The 23,204-nt window shown below is 36.5% G+C and overlaps 1 protein-coding gene and 2 pseudogenes across 1 annotated transcript; all 3 read left to right on the top strand.

Annotated features, from left to right (window-relative positions):
* The first annotated feature begins 4,367 nt into the window (after positions 1-4,367).
* Positions 4,368-5,327, top strand: LOC132008309 (olfactory receptor 4C6-like; annotated as a pseudogene).
* Positions 5,328-13,607: 8,280 nt separating this feature from the next.
* On the top strand, positions 13,608-14,543 carry LOC132008313 (olfactory receptor 4C15-like; annotated as a pseudogene).
* Positions 14,544-21,050: 6,507 nt separating this feature from the next.
* LOC132008301 (olfactory receptor 4C11-like) lies at positions 21,051-21,965 on the top strand. The gene has a single exon (XM_059386842.1). The coding sequence runs from the start codon at positions 21,051-21,053 to the stop codon at positions 21,963-21,965; it is 915 nt and encodes a 304-aa protein (XP_059242825.1).
* Positions 21,966-23,204: the final 1,239 nt, after the last annotated feature.

The raw sequence follows: 23,204 nt of genomic DNA, 5'->3' as shown, positions 1-23,204 counted from the left end.
AAATTATTAGGCACTACAAGAAAATTAGGAACATGAATTAGCTGTAATGTCAGCTTCTTAGATTCAAATCCAAGTTCTATCACTTATGAACTGTATACCCTTAAGCAAGTTAATTATTCTGCTTTTGCTCAGCCATCATATATGTCTAAATGTAGCCAGACAGAATTAAATGAGAAAATGTGGAACAAGTACTAGCAAAATGTCTAGGACATAGCACATACTAAATAATTTGATTATTATTTTGACAGGATATCTGTGTATAGATTCTCTCGACATCAATATTACATTGCATAAATTCATGCAGTCAGTTTACTTTAGCTTCATCTGGAAACCAATAATATATTTATTGTGTAGGTCCTCAATGAAATTCTATGAATAAATGATTAAATGCATGAGATATGATTTTTTATCTTATTACTTGGTTACTGTAATCAAGATCGATACTATCTAGTGTGAGTATGGCTGTGGGGAAAACTACACTTTAAAACACTATTGAGAATGAAAGATGTTTTAGGATTTGGGGAGAGCAAAGTTACACAACCCATGGAAGTTCAACATATACATATTTTAGATTTGATGTTGCTATTTCTAGGAATTTTCTAGGGCAGAAATATTCAAACCAGTCAGTAAGAATTTCTGTGAAGTGATGTGCGTTGTATCATTGTATGTAAGAGAGAATACTAGAAATAGCTTAAATGTCAAGCAAAAATGTACCGGTTTAATGAATCGTGGTACAACCATAAAGGAGAAGAATCTGTAGAAATTAAAGGTGTGGGAAAATCTGTAACTGCTGATAAATAATTTCCATACAAACTATTGAAGTTCCATGAATGTTATTATATTTTATGTGCTTGTATATAGAGTAAAACACATAAGTGATTGCACACATTCAATATACCTAAACTTCCTTGGAGCTCTTGGGTGGCTCAGTGGGTTAAAGCCTCTGCTATCGGCTCAGGTCATGATCCCAGGTCCTGGGATCAAGCCCTGCGTTGGGCTCTCTGTTCAGCGGGGAGCCTGCTTCCCTTCCTCTCTCTCTGCCTGCCTCTCTGCCTACTTGTGATCTCTGTCTGTCAAATAAATAAATAAAATCTTTAAAAAGTATATACCTAAACTTCCAGAGGCACATCTGAAGAGCATGCCCTAAACTGTCAGTATAGGGTCAATAGGGCTTATGGTTGGGAGTGGTCCTTTCCCTTTAAATTTTCTACCACTCTATCTACCACACAAAATATTTCCCAAGGGAATATGGTCTCCCGCTTGTATTTTATAAAAATTAAAGTGAGTATTTAGGATAAGCGTATGTATACATACAATAAAATCTAAACGCATTTACTAGAAAACATATGTAAAAACATGAGGCCAAGGCAAAGGATCTGTTTTAAAACTAGTTTGTGGTCAGTAGCCTTAACCTCATTCTAGGAAAAGAGATGGAGAGATACTGATCTAAGACTTTTACATTTATAAAATCACTTAATCCTTACATTACCTTCCCATTTTTTAGAAAATGAAACTGAGGCACAGACAGATTATCTGGCCTATTCTGTGTTCTCAGAAGTGAGAAGTGAGTGTAGTGTGGAAAATCAGGAGTTTTGTATAGATCTTTATGATTGTAGCCTTACTATCTGTTCCCAGTTGAACTGCAGACAGCTAGGTTTACTTACTCAAAGCACATTTAACGAGGATGAGTAGGGGTGTATGTGACTTAGTTTTAGGAGATACCACAAATAAAACATTCAATACACATTTGAACTATAGTTTATGTTAATATCTTGTCACATTTTAATGTTTATAAATGTAAATATCAAAACCTAAACTGTAACGCTAGGAGCTTATGATGTTTAATACAACAATTCTGAAAAAAGCAACTGAGATTTAAAGAGAATATGTAACTTCCAGTTAATTACATCCTTGGAAGAAAAATGTAGAATGGATTTCCTGACAGGAGTTTTGTGTGAAATGCAGGCTTGTGTGTTGTCAAAGTCCACGTATTTTGGCTATGAACATTATGTTTTCCCTTTCTTCATGCCTTGCTCATGCTGTTCCCCTTCTTGTTTACTTTCTACATCATACTTTTAGAATTTGTTCTATTCTCATGTCAAGGCTTAGCTCATTTCATCTTCTTTGGATCTATGGACCACATTGATAATTGTACACTTATTGTTTCAGGAGTTCTTATTCTGCTTCCATCTTTACGATAGGGTACTTTCTGTATTTCCCACTCTCTAGGACATGCTATAGAATGGAAATATGCACTGTCTAAGTAATAATTAGAGACTGAACAAATGTAATTCTTTACTTTATGTGAACAGTTTGTTTTAGCAGTGGTATTTCACAGGATCACTGGAAAAAGGAGGCATTTTTATAATATCCGAATGATCTGAAGGCTGTGATTCATCACTGAACTGGAAGTCCAAGGTGTGGCTCTGCTTTGGGGTTTGGTTAAAGCCTGTCAATAAATGGGATATGTGGATATGTGAGCCTGGGTGTTGGAGGAATAGCAGCCAGGCTCTGACAATGGTGATCTCTCATTTCTGAAGGCAGGACTGGTACCACCATTGCCTGGGACCCAAGATTCAGTGCTGCTTTCCTTGGATGATTCAGTTTTGTGGGTTTACTTAAATTAAATTAAATTAAATTAAATGACCTATGTATACACAGCACAACATTAGAAATTTGTGAAAACAAAATAAATTAGCTATCCTTAAGCATCCATATAAGAATATAGAAACAACCAGCAATTAAATAAAAATAAAAGCCTAGGAAGACAATTGAATTATTGCTGATATGCACCCCATATGTTTATTGGAACACATATCCAGGATGGTGGTGGGGAGGAAGTAAGGCAGGAGAGAAGAATGGATTTCTTGACAACAGGTGGCATAGGCAGAGGGAGGAGGAAGTCAGGAGTTTAGAGGAATAGAAAATAATTATGAAAATTTGGTTTGTGTTTCCCAAATATTCTCATGCTCGTACTGCTTTTGATGCTCATGAAAGTATTACGAGGCAGGGTGAATATTTCTTAGAGAGGCTGCAGAAGATGATGGTTAGTAGCTTGTGTTATGAATTTGCTCAAAGACTCACCCAAAGTGCACAGGCTCTCCAAGCATTATCTATCACATCACAGAATCAAGATAATACCATTCCACGTCTCATAAGTCTTTTGTGGGACTTAAAAGAGGAAATCGTGAAGCTCTTAGCATGGTACCCACAAATAATAACTCCACAATACCTACTAACTTAAACCACTATTACACTGTTTTATTTTTGAAGGATTGAAGATTATATTAAGTCAGTAAGTATCGTAAGTGAGACAGAGTGCAAAGTCTGCTTGCTCTGAATCCATGGCCTCTCACTGTACTAGACAGAACAAGGTGTGTGTCCTGGTAGTAAGTAATGGACTTGACGGTTGTGGGAGGAGGCATGCAAAAATAATGAGGTTGATATCTATGGACAAAGTCTTGAATGTCTGGCTGAGGTATGTATTAGTGGCCAAAAAAGAACTGTGATGGATTTATAGATTTTAAGACAATGAGCATTACTATTTATTCTAGTGTATTATGCTTTAAAATAGCTTAAGTCCTAAGATGGCTCAAAGAACATCTTATTTGGAAGTGGGAGCATTTCATGCAGGTAGCTCTGAACTGCTGTCTTTGAGAGGGACAGAGTCGCTTAGCTGGCTTTGTTGAACCCCTAACATACCAGTAATCTACCATAAATGCCTCTTCTCCAGATGAGGAAATGGAGGCCCAGAGTGGTGAACAATGTCACAAAACATTCTAGGAGTTAGAGGAATAATTTGAAAACAAACAAACAAAGAAAAACAAAACAAAAACAAACAAAAACAAAAACAAAAAACAGCTCTCCTGATTCTGAGACTATGTTCCTTCTACTTTATTAGAGCTACGAAAGCATTATTGAAGTTCTTGGGCTATAGATTGGGGTTAGCCCATATTGTACACTGTAAACAGTGTCCCGGAAGCTGTGCACTTTGTTTAATGAAAGGGTTAATATGAAGAGCGTGTCTTTGGGTTTTAGAGGAACCTAAGAGGATCTTATTTTATTTTCCCATTTAAAGCAGTGATCTCTCATGCGTTCCCACCAAAGGGCAGACAGCCTTTGCCCAAGTATCCAGAGGCAAGTTTTCTACTGAGCGGTATTTTCACTGTATCATTTGGGATCAATTAAGATGGACCCGTTATGAGATTATACTGTTAGCAGCTGGTTACCATATTAGAGGCTGAAGAAAAAAGCAGGTCAAGAGGGTATGAGACAGAGTGTAAGCACATAGTGATTACTAATTAAAAGCAATATTCTTTTGTAGCTTTTCTATCTCAGAGTGGTGTGCTTATATCAGCCCATAGTAAATGAAGAATCCAAACAACGTGACTGAGTTCATTCTTTTGGGCATTACAGAGAACCCGGAGCTGCGGAAAATACTCTCTGCTGTGTTTCTAATCATGTATGTGTCCACAGTGTTGGGAAACCTACTCATTGTGGTAACTGTGATCACAAGTCAGAGTCTGAGATCACCTATGTATTTCTTCCTTACTTCCTTGTCCTTCATGGATGCCACCTACTCTTCTGTCATTGCCCCCAAGTTAATTGTGGACTCTCTCTCCAAGAGCACTATCATCTCATTAGAAGGCTGCCTGACTCAGCTCTTTGCAGAGCATTTCTTTGGTGGTGTGGGGATCATCCTTCTCATCGTGATGGCCGCTGTGTGGCCATCTGTAAGCCCCTGCACTATACAACCATCATGAGCTCTTGCGTGTGCTGTCTGCTGCTGGGAGGGGCCGGGTTGGGGGGAGTTTTCCACGCAGCAATACAGCTTCTCTTCATGTATCAAATACCCTTCTGTGGTCCTAATGTCATTGATCACTTTATGTGTGATTTGTTTCCCTTGTTGAAACTGGCCTGCATGGACAACCCACACCCTGGGTCTCTTAGTCATCCTCAACAGTGGGGTGATGTGTGTGACCATCTTCCTTATCCTCATCACCTCCTATGTGGTCATCCTCTGCTCCCTGAGGTCTTGTAGCTCTGAAGGGCGGCGCAAAGCCCTCTCCACCTGTGGCTCCCACCTCACTGTGGTCATCTTGTTCTTTGTGCCATGCATTTTCCTGTATGTGCGGCCTGTGGCCACTTACCCCATAGACAAGGCAATGGCTGTGTCCTTTACCATTGTTGCGCCCATGTTAAATCCATTGATCTACACCCTGAGGAACACAGAGGTAAAAAATGCCATAAGGAAACTAGTGAAACGAGGTACACTGGGTGTCATTGGTTTACAGGCTAAGGACAGATCTTTTTTACAAAGACAATGAGATCCTGCCAGTCCCATTCATTCCAAATCATTGGGCACCCTGCAGCCAATGACATCCTTTAAGTGTGTAAATCAGATTAAGATACTATAATGAAGTTGTTTCCTACCTCTCTAGTACAATTGCTCCATCCCTTTTCTTATAAGACTCTGGGCACCCATTTTTCTTTTTTCTTTTTATTACTTTTCTTTTTTTTTTTCTTTCTTTCTTTTTCTTTTCTTTTTTTTTTTTTTAATAAATAATTCAATTCTGGTTTTCAATAATTCCAGTCCTGGTTCAGAGCTTTTGTTTGTTCTTACTCTGCTTGCTGCTAAACTTCTCTTTCCCAGAGCAATTGCTTGGTTGCCTCCATCTCATTTTTTTTTCTTTCAATTTTTACCACCTTAAGGTAAAGTTTCCATCTTTTTAAACGAGTGTCTCCTGATGTCTTTCCTTGGGCATTCCCCTTACGTACTCTCTGCCTCTTCATTCCTGGATTCATTCTACATGTCCTCATCTTGACTCATGTCAAAAGAGAAGAAAAAGCCCATGGCAGCATAAATAACTGTTGTTAGTAAAAAAATAGGATTATAATGTTTCTGTTTTAATTATAGAATTATAGAACTGGAAGGATCTTAATGATAGTCTTAGCCTCAAATATTTGTGCCCCATTTAAGAATTTTCCTAGAGTCAAAAGTAGGTCCAAAAGCTCCATCTTCTATAACATAGGTAAGACCTGTTCTTATCATTTGTGTTGAAATTACTTCCTGTCAGTTTGAATACAAATTTCTTCTCTTATCTCTTGTACAGTTCCCCAAATTAATTCACACTACATATCTTTACTCATTAAACATATTATTTCAGAGTTCAGTGCCTGACTTCTTAACAGTAACATCTGAAACAGATTTTATTCTTACTCTCTTTTTAAAGGAACTTGCTTTTACTAATGTTAGCTCATAAGTCATATGATTTTCTCTATATTAGTACTGAAAAATTCAATACATGATTCAATTCAATTCTATGATACAAAGGCAGAGCAAAATAAAGCAAAATAGTGCCTTAGTTTGGAAAAGAATATATTTTTAAAAAATATTTATTTGTTTATTTGACAGACAGAGATCACAAGTAGGCAGAGAGGCAGGCAGAGACGGGTGAGGCAAAGCAGGCTCGCCGCTGAGCAGATAGCCTGATGTGGGGCTCAATCCCAGGACCCTGGGGTCACAATCCTGGGATTACGACCTGAGCAGAGGTTTCAACCCACTGAGCCACCCAGGTGCCCCATGGAGAAGAATATCTTCTTACAAAGCATTTGCAAGCATCAGATTAATGGAGAAACATTAGATGAACTTGCTTCTTATTTCACTGAGAAAAAAAAAAAAATTAAGCCATCGGAAGAACATTTCCACAGAGTCATGACTATCAATCTACCAGCATCTGTTCAAATATATATCACCTTTCTACCTTCTCCAATAAACACGTTAACCTTACTCCTATCCAAAGGCAACCAACCTCTTTACAATCTGTGTTCTGAGCCTCACCTCCTTATCACTTACATAAAGGCATCTTTTATTTCACCTATATTTTCCTCACTAATGGATCATTTGCTTCAGCAAAGAAGCAGTCTGTCATTTCTTTTATTTTTAAAATGAAATCTTCCCTTGGTCTTATTTCCTTTATCAGCCACTACTCCATTCCATTGCCTCCTCATTGTAGCTTAACTTAAGAGGTTCTTAAATGCCTGTTTCCGAATTCTTTCTATTCTTCTTTAAACTTTTCCTGGGATACGTCAGTACCTAACACTGAAAATGCTCTTTTCGAGGTCACCAGTGACATCTGTGTCCTATGTTTGAGTAGTCTTTCCTCATTTTTTATTGTATGGACTCTATCTTTAATCTCAGTCAGAAGACTGAAGTATCTTTCTGTGTTCTAATCAGACAATAAGCAAATACAAAAGTACCTCCTCTTTCCCTGAAATTCTAGAACTCCATCAATAATTTACTCTATCTCACCCTGGGTATTTACCTAGGCAGTGGACCTTTGGGAAATTTGGCTGGCTCTTTCCAGTAATTCCTAATTTTGAGACACCATTTTCTATAATGAATTAATAACACTCCTCTACCAGAATGACAAAGTGTATTTTCATTAAAACTGATAAACTGATTCTAAAATTTGTATGTGTATGTAGCTATGTTTGAACATCCTTGGCAATAAAACCAGTGTGAGGGACATAGAGATAGGGGACAGGATCTTCTACAAACCAGACCATACCATAAAGCTTTGCTTTGTAAACATTTTGTTATAGGCCTGTTAAAAAAGAGCTTTAAAGAGTGGAAGAAATGGCCCGAGATTAAGCCATCTATCTTTGGAAACTTGGTATAGATTTTGTAAATTAATAAATGATGAAGGAGGGATTTTAAATCTGAGGGTAGAATGGTTTCTTAGATCAATTCTAGAAAGGCAAATTGCTATTTATCTCCCTCTATTTGATACCCCCATTTCATACATTTCTTTGTGCCTGTCTCTGTCTCTGTCTCTGTCCTCTCTCATTTTTGATTTGTAAGGCTGTTTTTTGAAACTTCACCTAATATTTGCACAAATAACATGTTGTTATATTATCTGTCTCCCCCACCTTCACACTATTATTTCAGTGTTACAGCTCTCATTTCCTCTAACAAAATCAAATAATTAGTGATGAAGAAAATAGGGTGTAAAATAAAGTAGAAGATGTCAAGTGTGGTTTGAAGTAGAGTCCAGAGTTCCAGGATTAATTGCTGGAGTCCTGCTGTTGAGTTATGTGTTTAGAAGATCATCTTCTCTAGGAATAAGTTCCTGGTCAGATGGTTCTTCTGTTCATGAAATCTCTCTAAAATGTCAGTGAAAAGATAATAATACTTGTCCAATAATATCACAGGTGAATAACACTTGTCCCAAAATTCCACAGGTGAAGGTGCTTCTGCAAGTTCATTTTTTTCTGATCAATCACTTCAATTCTGCTTCTTTTTGTCAGATGTGAATAGACATAGAAATAGGTAGGATACAAAAGTGTGTAGAACAAGAGATCCCTGGGTATGGACCCTCTCTGAAGGGACATTGAGCTAAGTCTACGTTTCCCTCAAGCTTCAATCCCAGGGTTACCTAAATTCAGAGTTAGCAGACCTGCCATTCCTTCTCTTAAAGAAAAAAAAAAAAGAAAAGAGAAAAATTCCTTTAATCTATACTTCTTTGCACATTATTCGTAGAATGCATTAATCTTTAATAAGCACCTGTTGCTACTCTACTCCCAACACATTACAAGTCCTTGTGGATTCATGTTGTACTTCATCCCAGGACTCAGCTCTTGTATTTGGTAAGCACATGGGGACTTTGCCTTAATTCTGCACAGATATTGTATTCCATCCCAGTGCACAGTTTTCTATTCACTGTAAAGGGAATGGAAAGCATCTTCAAATGGAAACCCAGAAGAATTTGGAAAAAGATAAAAAAGGAAAAAAAAAACTTCAATTGATTGGAGACATAATAGTTTTGCAAATACTTGACCAAATCAAAGCACGGGAAACTGTGTCTTGAAAAATCATACTGATGGGAAATAGCCAAACCTTGATGAGAACAGAGAAACAGTTCTATAGGGTCATGACCTTTCAGGGGAACTTTTTAAAATTGAAGTTGGAAATCAAAGAGGAAACTTTTGCCTCTTTACTTTTTTCCTGGAGATCATGTTGAAGATTGATAAGTAGTAGGGAACATTCTCTACCTTGTCAGCCAGAGTTACTCTTCCTCTCCCTCTGACATGTACAAGTAAGTCAGGAACAAAATTCATGTTTTGGGTAAACATTGAAGGGGCTTTTCTCTGTGCAGTATAAGAGATTACCATCACCAGAATTTTCAAGAAACTGACAAATGGTGAGATTTATAATGCACCGTTTTGCATTTTCAGAGAGGATTTTAAAGTGTGAGGTAGTAGTTAAGAAAAATGGTGTTGTCCAGCTACCAAGTTAAGTGCAAGCTTGAGTCTATCACTTAGCTGTGTACCCTTGGGCCAGCTACATAGCTTTTTCACTCTAAATCTTCATTTTTAATATAGATTATATATGAAAAATCTCAAAAGATTTGGAAACAAAATAATTCATGTGGTGTTCACAGGACAGCACTTGACACAATCATATGTGCTCAATAAATAGCAGCTGTTAGAATGCAAACATTTTTTAGAGGGTTAGGAGTACCTAATACATCAAAGCTAATGAAATTAGAACTTATTTAGTTTTTCATCTTCAAGTTAAATCCAAATGCTGATGAAATGCAACATGTACCTATTTTGGTCCTAGTCATGTAATCCTATTTTTTATTCTTTCTTATATTCACATTTATCATTAATCTTCTAATGCTGTCTTTATCATGATATATTGGGTAAAAGGTGAGCTTCTTTGAAGCTGTAAAGAATACTGATGTACAAGAAGGCAATTTCAGTGCTGTTTACTATTTACAGTGTTACTATATATAATACATAATTCTATAGTCCCACAACAAATGCCTAAAAAATGGGACAGAAAAGGACCTTAAGAGTAAACAAGTTTCTTATTCAAGCCACAAAGCAGAGGCTTCTGATTTTAAATATATCCACTTAATCTTCTTTAAGTTCATTTGAGGCCAAAAGTAACATTAGATTTCTGTCTCAGAATATTTCAGGAATATTTAAATGGCTGAATCTTTGCACTGCTTTGGTGCTGGTTGTTGGCGTTTGTTTCTCTTAAAGTGAACTAAATCACTAAGACAATAGGGAAAAAGGAAAGCTCAGGCATCGCTTAGGGAAGACACAGGTGGAAAGAGAGAAAGTTTTTTATTTTAGTTTTTCTTTCAATTCCAGAACTAGTAAGAGTATAAAACATTTATGGGAATCAGCAGAGAAATATTGAAAAAAGAGAAAGGTGAACTAAGAAGCATGTATTTTCCCGATTGTAGCAAATAGAATACGCTTAGTTAGACAGACAAAGAATAAATCTTTTTATTGCTAAAGTAAATAATGATCATGGTAAAAAATACAGTAGATTTTAGGGAGAATAATTAAGAATGGAGTTTTAATCTATTTTTTTGATTAGTAATAACTATATACATATATATATATTTAAAAGACATTCATATGTGGCTAATATGTACTAATAAGTGCATAAAATCTTAAATTTAGCCTGAAATATGATTACAGAATATTACTTACAATGGTGACCATGCTAGTAATTCCTCATATAGTTTTTCTTGTTTGCTTCTTTTTTCCTTAATGTTTGTTTTCCTTAATGTCTCTGCCACAGAGCTAATGGATATGGATATAAGCAAGATGTCAGAGAGAGAATTCAGGAGAGAAATAATAAAGTCAAGAGCTAGACTTGAATAAAGTATTAGTGACAATAGAATCTCTAAGGGCAGAAATGAGATCCAAACGGATTAAAAAATGCTATGAATGAGTTGCAGTCTAGGGCATGTGGGTGGCCCACTGGGTTAAGCCACTGCCTTTGGCTCAGGTCATGATCTCAGGGTCCTGGGATCGAGCCCTGTATGGGGCTCTCTGCTCAGCAGGGTGCCCTCTGCTCAGCAGGGTGCCTGCTTCCCCCCCATCTCTCTGCCTGCCTCTCATTCTACTTGTGATCTCACTCTGTCAAATAAATAAACAAAATCTTTACAAAAAAAAAAAAAAGAATTAGTTGCATTCTAAACTGGATACCTAACAGCTTGGGTAAATGAAACAGAAAGAGAATCAGTGATCTAGAAGATAAACTAATGGAAAGGAAGTAAGTTGAGGAAAACAGAAATAAGCAATAGGCATCTAGAAACACATGAAGAAAGGGTTGGAGAGATTAATGAAGACATTAAATGTTCCAAAATCAGAATTCTTGGGATTCTCATATAATTTTAAAAATATAAAAGTTAAAACATGAATTTCTATTATTTTCAGAATGATTGATGCTAGAATTAGTTGTGTGCCAAAATGAATGGGAAGGAAATAGTGGGCAAAGCGGTGAATGGGGAGGGAAATTTCCCAGGTCACAGCCCAGGAAATGGTTCACAGCTCCGTTTACAGCCACGAGGGTCCCTGAGCAATCTCTGGTGCACCTCCAGAGTTATACATTTGTTGTTTTTCTCTTTTCATATGTCATATGTATTAAAGAGTACCGTTATTGAGAAAGGATAGACCTTTGAATATTTGGGAGTGTCTGGGACATGATACACCTATTTATGAAAAGATTATAATTGTTTAACATTTTTAGTTTAAGAAGCTATGTTATGTTATCATGCTAGTTCCACCTACACAAATTAATTATACTGGACACTTGATAAAATGATTCTCAAGCCCCCTCTCCTTTTTTCTGAATAGCTAAGTTTATGGAAAATGATGGTGTTGTGGATTTGAAGACTTTTAGGGGTGTCTGGGTGGTCCATTGGCTTAAGCATCTGACTGTTGCTTTCAACTCAGGTGGTTGATCTAGTGTCTTGAGATCATGCTCTGCCTTCGACTTTGCATTCAGCATGGAGTCTGCTTCCGATTCTCTCTCCCACTCCTTCTGCCCCTCCTGCTCATACTCTCTCTTGAGAATAAATAAATCATCTTAAAAAAAGTAAACTTGATTTTTAATTTTAAATTTCATACCGTTCTGTCCAGTTACTTACTGAAAATAAAAGTCGATCACTTTTGTATGTTCACATCTTGGTTTTAAGATTATATTAACACATCTGTATAAATGGGTAGAGTTATACATTTGTTGTTTTTCTCTTTTCATATGTCATAAAAATGCTTCACTATTCATGTCCTCACACTATTAATTAGTGTTTCACTGTCAGCATCAGGTGCTATCAATCTGTCATAGTCTGAATTGCAGAAGCATCCTCCTATTCTCCTATTCACCACATTAGATATTTCTAAATTTTCACTATCATAAATTACATGACATCATCTTCCATTATAAAAGTAACCACCCTATTTCACTTTTCAAATAACCTTTAGAATGGGAGTTGCTACTATAAGGAACACGAACATGTTTGTCATTCTGGAAATAATGCAAAGGTATTTTCCAAATGATTGCATGAGTGAAGCACTTTCACTACAATTTTAGAATTAGTATATTTTTAAAAACATGATTTGAAAGAACACATATTTTACCTTATGATGGATTAAAATTTTCAGCTCACTCTGTGTGTGTACACAGTGCTTAAAAATAATGCCAAATTGTTGATAGATTGTGTCTGTAAGTAATTGGGCATTATCTTCTGATTCTACATTCATTTGTTTTGTGTCCTTCATTGAAGGGCCTCACGTGAACAAGAGAATCAGAAGGCCTGAACCTCTACAGGTGGATGGAGAATTGAAAGGTGAATCTGCTCCGCATTCTTGAAAAGAATGGAAATTTCTTGTCTTTCCTGTTGACAATGTGGGAAGGACTTGGGTGTTAACATCTGTTAACATCCAAGACCTACCATCTGTTCTGAACTTTATCTTTATATGCACGAATTTCCTACCAGTGTAATAAGGACAAGACCTAGCATGGACCATTTCCTAGGTACTCGTCCCAGAACATTTTTTTTTTTTTTTTGTATTATTTAACTTAGTCAACATGACAACACTCTGATATAGGTTATTTTTTCTAAACTTCTGTTCCTATTTTCAAATAATAAAATAAAAAATTAAACACATGGATACTTGTTCTGTGTTTGTATGGAGCTTTCCCATGTATCTTTCTCTTTTGTAAAGAATGAATGAACTCATCTTAAAGGCCAAGTTCATTTCAGTAGTTTAATGAAATATTTGGAGAGTAGCCATAATTTTCAAGTGACTCTTAACATGAATGTTATTCTCCTGTTTGCAGATCAGGCAAACAGGGATAGCATGCAAATGCCCTCTGCTCCTATTCTGTGCACATGGGTGGACATGATAACTCCAGTGTCATACCTCTTTCCTTAGAATCTTTCTCAACAGTTCACTCCAGGAAGCCACTGCTAACTAGAGTTGGTAATTGAGATAAACTATTTCTCCATAGGTGGATACCTCCTTTCTCCCTTACAGGAGATCTGGCATTTTGAAAGTATTTATAATACTTTTTCTCCTCCTCAACTCTTCCTGAACTCCCACTAGCACCTTCCACAAATTTTGAATATTGTGTTCTTAGTGAAGCTAGAAACACAGAAGATAACTTTTCATGTGGACACACCAACTTCTTAATGACTAATATATCTTTTAAAACTGGTCTGAAACACATTTTGCTTTATCATAATTGTAGTCTCTACATGTTTCTTCTGGCAGCTTTAAGCTTTCCCTTGGAAATCATGCAAAACCAAAGCTTTATAACTTGAGTTTAGCCTCCTGGGGCTTTCACAGAATCCTAATGTTCATAAAATAGTATTATTTATATTTTTGTTTGGATACATTGCAACTGTCGGGGACAACTTGCTAATTGTGGTGACCAGCAGCAGTAGCAGCTCAGCACTCCTCGGCTCCCCATGTACTTCTTCTTGACTTTCTTCTCCTTCCTGGATGCCTGCTTCTCCATTGTCATTGTCCCCAGGATGATTGTGGACTCCCTCTATGAGAGGAAAACCATCTCCTTTGGAGGTTGCTTGACCCAGCTCTTTTCCGAACACTTGTTTGCTGCGGTGGAGGTAATTGTTCTCACAGCCATGGCCTATGACCACTATGTGGCCATCTGTAAGCCCCTACACTACACAACCATCATGAACTGGCGGCTCTGTGGCATTCTGATAGGTATAGGCTGAACAGGGATTTTTCTGTATTCATGGTACAAATTTTCTACTTTCCAGCTGCCCTTCTGTGGTCCCAATGTCATTCATCATTTCATGTGTGATTTGTACCCATTATTGGAGCTTCCCTGCACTGACACACACATCTTTGGCCTTTTGGTGGTTGCCAACAGTGGGTCTATCTGCATCAAAACATTCTCTTTGTTGCTTTTCTCCTATGTTGTCATCTTGCTCTCTCTGAGAACCCATAGTTCTGAAAGGCAGTGGAAAGCTCTTTCCACCTGCATATCTCATGTTGCTATTATGGTTTTCTTCTTTGTCCCCTGAATATTTGTGTATGTATGACCTCCATCTGCTTTCAACTTTGACTAAATGGTGGCTATCTTTTACACCATCCTAACTCCTTTGCTCAATCCTTTGATTTACACTTTCAGGAATAGGGAAATGAAAAATGCCATAAAGAAAGTATGGAATAGACTGATGGTGGTTTGTAGTGGCAAATGAAACATTGAAGTTTAAAAAAATTTTTGAAGAATAAATGTCAGATATTTGAGACAAAAGTTTTGTGTGTTTTGTCCTCTTTAATAGGAGCTTATATATTGAAAAAATAAAATAAAAGAAAGAGAACAAGAAAAATGAAAAGACAAAAAGCCAGTAATATGGTGCCAGGAAAAATATTTTCACACTTAGATCACTTACCAATTCTGATTTGGTAATTCAGTATTCATAGTAAATTAAAAAGTATTGAGGGTTATGTTTACTGAATATGTAAGTTTCAATGAAAGATTATGAAAAGAAATTACTCATCAAAACTCTTGCCACTCAAGTCATGCTTTGGTAAATCTTTGTGGAGGAATGACAAATACATCTGAGACAATAGAAACAAAAACTTAAACTATTTCAAGTGAAAAGAAAGTTACATGTAAGATATTGATCTCTGTGATCGATGAAGACACAGTCAGGACTCTAGGGTGGAAAAGATCAAGAATTCTCAGAAACTGAGCAGTAGGAGTTCCTATATCATATGACTTGTTCTGAAAAAGCAAAATTCATACCTTGGACTTCATGACCCCATTTCTCATCTACTCTTATTTATTTTAATTTTTTTATGTTTCAAGAAAAGCTATTGCTTTCTGATATGTTGCTATAATTTTATTTTATTTTTAACTTTTTTGTCCATTTCCTCTCATGGACTGTATGCTCTAGTTGAGGCAGGGAATTTTTTTTTTCTTTTTTTTTTGGTTCATTATGTATCAGAATAGTCTAGGACATCCTTATGTAGGAGTTTGGTGATTAACTGTTGAATAAGTGCATAAATGAGGTATCTTCCCATATGCACCTTTAAGTATATCTGTAACATTAACACACCAAAGTAAAGTTTGGCAAAGGAATGTAGTTATTGCTGATATTAGATCTTGGCAATGATATCTCTTTCTACATATAAAATTTTATATAATATATATATATAATTATATTTTATATGCTTTTATATAAAATATAATTATATGTATATACGACTTGAGCCCAAATCAAGAGTCAGAGACTTAACTTATTGAGCCATCCATTACCTTATACAGATGGCATGCATATATAAATAGAAAAAGAAAATACAGAAGACATGTATTAAAAAATTCTACCCTTTCCTTCTTTCCTGTCTTCTTCTCTACATTGACTTAGAAACATAGATAAGATTAGGAAAGAGAGACTTGAACATTAATATTAAAAATTTAAATGGCAAGATTTCATTTCTTTTGATGGCTGCATAGTATTCCAACTTGCTATTTGCCACAATGTGGATGGAATTAGAGGGTATCATGCTTAGCGAAATAAGTCAAGTGGAGAAAGACAACTATCATATGATCTCCCTGATATAAGGAAGTGGTGATGCAACATGGGGGGTTAAGAGGGGAGGAGAAGAATAAATGAAACAAATGGGATTGGGAGGGAGATAAACCATAAGTAACTCTTAATCTCACAAAACAAACTGAGGGTTGCTGGGGGTGGGGGGTTGGGAGAAGGGGGGTGGGGTTATGGACATCGGGGAGGGTATGTGCTATGGTGAGTGCTGTGAAGTATTTAAACCTGGCGATTCACAGACCTGTACCCCTGGGGATAAAAATATATTACATGTTTATAAAAAATAAAAATTTTAAAAAATTTAAATATATTTGGGGCTCATGGGTGGCTCAGTCATTTGAGTGTCTGATTCTTGATTTCAGGTCAGGTTATGATCTCATGGTCATGAGACTGAACCCTATGTAGGGTTCTTCACTTGTTGTGGAGCCTGCTTGAAATTCTTTCTCTCCCTTTGCCCTCCCTCCCACAACTCCTATGCTCTCTCTCTCTCTCTAATATGTGTGTATATATATATATATATATATACACATATATATATAAAATATATATAATATATATTGAAAAAAGATAGAAAGAAAGAAAGGGAAATTTTTGTTACCAGTTGACTTTTCCTAAGAGAAAATTGGAAATTAAAGAAGGTGAGAAACTTGTTTAACATCACATAGGAGATAATGAGATAATGGTGAGGCTAGGGCTCATGTCTGTTTACCCAAGATAGTTCATGTATCTAAGCCTTTAACTTGCTTCAACAACTTTCACACTTCTAGAAGACATGGGCTTAAGCAAAGCTTATGGAGAAGTAAACAGACTTTCCTCTCCTGCAGTTCACAGTGAGTTGAAGCTAACTAATTGGCCCCAAAGCATGTGTTTGCCCATGGACCATGTGAACGAGGTAACACATTGGCCATCCTTTGGGACTGGGTTGGAAGTAATGGTTTTCCTGGAGTTCCTGAGACTGGACGCCTGCCTTAGGCATTTGTAAACTTGGGTGAGAGTTGCCATAAATATGCAGTGCTGTGGAAGGAATCAGTTACCTCATGTGATTTCCAAAAGAGCAACTCTGGGAAAAGAGGTGGCTTCAGAGGAATTTATCTCTCAGAGTGCAGGGATAAGGTTCCTTCACAAAGATTTGAGAAACTGAATTAAGAAATTTCTCTTTTTCATGAACATCTCCCATACTCCAATCTAAACCTTCTTGTTTCTGTCTAAATTAGTGTTTTGGGGGAGGAACAATGTGATGTAGGGTCACAGGTAGAGTCCCTTTTCTGTATAAACTCTCTATATCCCATCACCTCATAAAAACATTGACAAATATCAGTGAAGTACAGTTTGCATGTTTTACTCAAGCTTCATATGATTCACCGTCTAAGTAAATTGAAGTTGAAGATACGAAAATATTTACTCTATTGGAAGTCATCTATTTCCTCATAAGCAAAGAGGTAAGTTTTTCAATTTGCCTGAGATCATTTCTTCACATTGCTTTGTCAAGACTGATCTGATTGAATCTATACTCAGAGTGTCTTCTAACAAATTAGTTCCTGGACACCATTTCCACCCATGAGGGGCTGAGGCAGTTAAGGCTTCCCAGACCTATCCTGGCCTCAGTGCAGGGCTTTCCTACTTTCAAATCATCTTTGTTTAATGTGGTGTGGGTGGAGCAAGAAATTTCAGCATGGCATTGAGGCCATCTTGGGAAAAGTTTCTATCTTGGGGAGTCCCCTGATTTGAAAAGTTTTAGGTCAGTGGTGATGCTTCTGGACTGGGGTATAAGATAAGAGTGCACATTCTATGCATTTGGGTTTTTAAGATCTTGTTAATCCTCTGCTTATGACTCACAACTGCAACTTCTGTCTGGCTTTGGGGTGAAGGATTGTGCGGTGGGTCAGGAAGAAAGAAGCCAAACTCTCCAATGAAAATTTGGGTCAAATGACACTCTCCAATATTTTTGCTCACTTCCCTCTTTTGTATGTCTTTTCTGTCTTCTCCCCTAACCCTTCTCTTCCTGGTGTCTCCTCACTCTCATTCTCCTCTCTCCTGCTCTGACTATATGCTCTCCTTGCCTTATCTTCCTCTTCACCATTATTCATTTGGATATCTAGTTTTCCATTTTCCTCACCATGCAGTTTACAGAACCAGATTTTTACAGAACTGGAAGTTAAGGCAGATGGCATCCTTTTCTGATCTTTCAGGATTTGCCTCCTCTTGCATGCAATCTGCACGATGATAGGGATCTGATGTTTTATATGCTGTGGAGGGTGAATGCTAGAGAGAGAAAAAGCTATCTAGTAGCATCACATTCCTATTTTAGCCTGACTGTACTATACTCACTGACACTTTCTGGATCACAGGTGAAACTCTGCATACAGAATTTACTGTACATAAAGCAAGGGGCCACACCTATCTTGCAAGAAAATGTGTAGTTCAAAATAACTAATAAAAAAGGAATATTGTTTCAATGATGTTTGAAAATTACAGAACAAGAACCATATATAATCTAGGATTGCCTTCTCCAATTGTGTGTATAATATATATTTATTAAATCTGTATATTAAATATATGTATGTATTTAATAAAGCACTTATTAATAGTAGAGATAGAGGCAGATGCCTATGAACCTGGAAAAGCATAGGTTTGCTATTGGTACCAATACAATTTGAAATGTAAAATTTCAACAGGTAAAAAGTAAAAATTAAGATTAAGGAAAAGAAGAACCATGCTCTAGTACTGTGAAGTCCCCCCAAATCTGAGAGATAAGGCAGTCTGGAACTATGAAAAACTGATGATTGAATTCAGTGATAGAACTATGAGTGGTTGTGTTGATCTCATAAAATGTGCATATCTTATAAATGCTACTTTCTTGTCTTAATGCCCCAAATCGTCTTTTTTTTCTTTTTTTAAGAGATTTTATTTATTTATTTGATAGAGATCACAAGTAGGCAGAGAGGCAAGCAGAGAGAGAGTGGGGGGAGACAAGCAAAAATCCTGATGCAGGGCTGGATCCCAGAATCCTGGATGATGACCTGAACTGAAGGCAGAGGCTTTAACCCACTGAGGCATCCAGGTATCACTTCTTTTTGCTTATTTAAAATAAAACAAGATAAAGCTATTTCACTTGGCTTTTATGATTGTCCATTATCTACCCCTAAATTTCTCTATTACAACCTTTTAATTTAGCAAGAGTGTAGTTTCTATGGAGATCTTCTCTATGTTAACCTGAAGCTATGCATGTTTCTCCCTCTATGATATTTTACTGATTCTCTCACCTAATTCCTCCTCTCTTCACAGCCAAGCCCTCCCTATCATCAGTTCCAACACTTTTTAGGAATAAAAAAAAAAAATTTTTGTTAAGATTTTATTATTTATTTATTTATTGTTTCTGAGAGAGAGAGACAGAGAGTGAGAGAGAGAATGAATGGGGGATGGGGTAGGGGGAGAGAATATATGAGCAGATTTCTGCTAAGCATGGAGCCTGAGAGGTGGGGCTTGATCCCAAGACCTGTGAGGTCAGGACCTAAGCCAAAACTAAGAGTCAGGAACTTATCTAACTAAGTCACCCAGGTGCCCCAAGAATCTAAGGTTTCAAAACAATGTAATCATTTTTTTTTCTTTTCAAAGATTTTATTTATTCATTTGACAGACCAAGATCACAAGTAGGCAGAGAGGCAGGCAGAGAGAGAGGAGGAAGCAGGCTCCCCGCTGAGCAGAGAGCCCGATGCGGGGCTCGATCCCAGGACCCTAGGATCATGACCTGAGCCCAAGGCAGAGGCTTTAACCCACTGAGCCACTCAGGTGTCTCTTTTTTTTTTCTTTTCTAATGATGCCAGAGACCATTGGAACTGCCAATCACAGCCTATAGTTATAACATCTCTAGTTCATCATACTGCACTAGTATTATTTCAGCTAGATGACAGATTGATTTTAAGTTTTATTTAGGTATGTAATTTTATTAAGGGTTAATGGGCAATTTAATTCAGTAATCTTAAAATTTGTATTTTATTTTGGGAAAATGAGAATAAACTTATGGCTTACTTGAATTTCAGAGAACTGTGTTGGGAACTCCAGTTTGCATACTTAAGGCTAATACTTCACTTCTTTATCATTTTTGAAACGTCACTGACCAGCCAATTGATAATCAAGGTACTTTAATTCTTTTGGAACTGAACTTCACTTGCTATTATCACATATAGTTTTATAGTAATTCTTATGTAATTAATGATCTTATCTAAAGGTGTGTTATCCTTCTGACTTGGTTGTAAAGAGGGTGAGGACATATTTATATGCCCCATTATATAGATTGAAGATATAAGTATGCATATAGTATATATTAGTAACTGATTTGATTTGTTATTGATTAATTGAAGGATTATTGATTTATCAGAAAGCATTTCTCGAAACTCATACTAAAATAAATTCTAGATTATTTGACATCAATATTAAATGTACAGAAATATTGTGGACAGAATAAAAATAAATTGTGCTAATTTCCTAAATTGAAGTAATAGAAGGTAAAATTATGGCCACCCTGAAGCTGACTTAAGAAATAATTTCTTCTTAAAGCATAATCCAAACAAGATACTCAAGAGGTCAGGAATAATAGATGCAAACTTGTGCCCAAATCAAGAAATGTGTCTTTTAAGAGAGAGTCTCCAAGTGTATAGATTTTAAAACTATAAGGGTTATTCTTTTTCAGTAATTGAGGTGTATATACATTATATGTACATCATACACATAAGTATATACTTAATAAAGTATCTATTAGGGTGTCTAATTGTCAAATGAAGAAAAAACTGCAAGACACTAAAGTAATCTGATCAAGATCATACAGCAAAGTCATTAGTTCTCAGAACTTGGCAGAGCAAACAATTACGTGAGAACTTTGTTACCCCTGAAATTCTTGGACCACATAAGAAGACCTTCAGTTAATGATCATGGGTGAAGCATGGACATCAGCTTTAAAACATAAAGAAAAACAAAAACAAAAAAACAAGTTTCCCAAGTGATTTCAATATATGAAAAACTGAAAGCCATTTGTTTATGTGTTGATGGAATTAGAAATGTAAAAGTGCAGTTCTGAGTCCAATTTCATCACTATTGCCAGGTCACTATTTCCCCAATTTTCTCTGCAGATGAACAGTTTCTGCCTTCATTGTAACCATGGAGTTGAATAACAGTGTGAATGAGTTCATTCTGTTTGGGCTAACCCAGAATGTTCTGAAGGAGAAAGTCGTGTTTGTGGTCTTCTTGTTTCTATACCTTGCAACTCTGATGGCAAATTTACTGATTATGATGACCATAAAATACAGCCGGACACTTGGGAGTCCCATGTACTTCTTCCTTTTCTACTTATCCTTTTCTGATGCCTGTTTCTCAACAACCACTGCTCCTAGGTTGATAGTAGACTCTGTATCTGAGAAGAAAGTCATCTCCTACAATGAGTGCATGACCCAGATTTTTTCAGTTCACTTCTTTGGGTGCATGGAGATCTTGGTGCTAGTCCTCATGTCCCTAGATCGCTATGTGGCCATTTGTAAACCCCTGCGGTACACAACTATCATGAGCCACCATGTCTGTGGTACAATGGTGAATCTGGCCTGGGTGGTATCTTGTATCCATTCTTCTGCACAGATTTTCTTGGCTTTGAAACTACCATTCTGTGGACCCAATGTTATCGATAATTATTTCTGTGATATGACACCTTTGTTGAAACTTGCATGCATGGACACTCATTTAATTAATTTACTTGTAGTTTTTAATAGTGGGGCTATCTGCATGGTAAGTTTCATAGTCCTGCTTACCTCTTATATTTTTATCTTACATTCTCTGAGTAACCAGAGTGCAGAAGGAAGAAAAAAAGCCCTCTCTACCTGCACCTCCCACATTATCGTTGTCATCTTATTCTTTGTCCCATGTATATTCACTTATAATCGTCCTGTAACTACATTTCCAGTGGACAAGATGGTGGCTGTGTTTTACACTATTGGGACACCCTTGCTCAACCCTCTGATTTACACTCTGAGAAATGCAGAAGTGAAAAATGCCATGAGGAAGTTATGGTGCAACAAACTCTGACTTGAAATCGAAAAACAAACGAACAAAACAAAACGAAACAGAGGACTCCAATTTCTAACTCTGTAGTAACTTAAATAAAATTGGACTGATGGAAAAGAAAAAAAAAAAATCATCCCAATATGGACATCTGAATCTTCTCCCAGTAGGATGTTTGTAGACATAGGCAGAATGACCACAGAGCACAGATCCACTTCATTTTGAGTTAGCACCATAGAGTGACACACTATCAAACACAGTAGTATTTGTGAGAGATAAGTCCCCTTCACTCTTCTGCTGTCTGCACAGCAGATTGCAAGTCAGCTTTCATTGCATCTATCGCTTTAGCTCCCTACTTTGTACATTATTTAGTTTGTGTTTCTTTTTTCCATTGTTCTGACCTGGGTTGAAAGACTGGTCCCTAATTTTGACTGACCTACTTTGTTGGCAAATCAGTTTTGACACTACTAGATCTGGATCTTATCCTTTCTGGCTCAATGATGAATATCTCCAAGTGAGTACAAGAAGTTGATGATCCCACAGGACTATAAATATCAACTAATTAAGCCTCTATTTGGTGGTTATCTTCCCTTTGTAACATCTGTAAAAAAAGGCCGTTTTTTTTTTTTTTGTTTTTTGGTCTCTTGAGCATGTCCAAGGATATAACTCATGACCTATTCAAATAGTATAATTCTAGCTATATCAAATAAATTCATTGTGTTGATCCAAAGTTTCTATGTATTTTAATATCTTTCTTCTTTGTTCATCATGTTTACTATTATTTATTCATATTCTTAGTGTCATATTAATTTGTCATAAAAGCCCATGGGCATTTCTCTAATTGTTGGTTGATGAATTGGGGACAACTTTATCCAATTCTGAGAGTTATATTATAAAAACCAATGCTTCCTTGATAAGATCATACATATTAGAAAAGCAATGGCTGACAGAGAAAATAGAACTAATGTTACAATATTTCATCCAAAAAAGGAATATACAAGGGATTGTTTCATGACTAGTTGATAAGATTGCTTATCCATGGCGTGTACATTTCTGGGATGAGAGAAATGTTTCAGGTTATGGTTTCTTGAATTCTACCTTTACTAAGCAAACTTTGCATGGTAATTTGGCTTCCTATAGAGATTTTCCTCTCTGGAGAAAAAAAAACTACTGACTAGTGGCTAGAATAAGCACTTTAGTGTTTTGATTCATATTTTTCATGTATGTCATTAGACTTACATTCTAGTTCAAGTACTGTTAATG

This window comes from Mustela nigripes, unplaced genomic scaffold (genome assembly GCF_022355385.1).
Source record: "Mustela nigripes isolate SB6536 unplaced genomic scaffold, MUSNIG.SB6536 HiC_scaffold_77, whole genome shotgun sequence".
Lineage (NCBI taxonomy): Eukaryota > Metazoa > Chordata > Mammalia > Carnivora > Mustelidae > Mustela > Mustela nigripes.
Note: the sequence above shows the minus strand (reverse complement) of the source record. Positions and strands in the feature narration are given on the sequence as shown.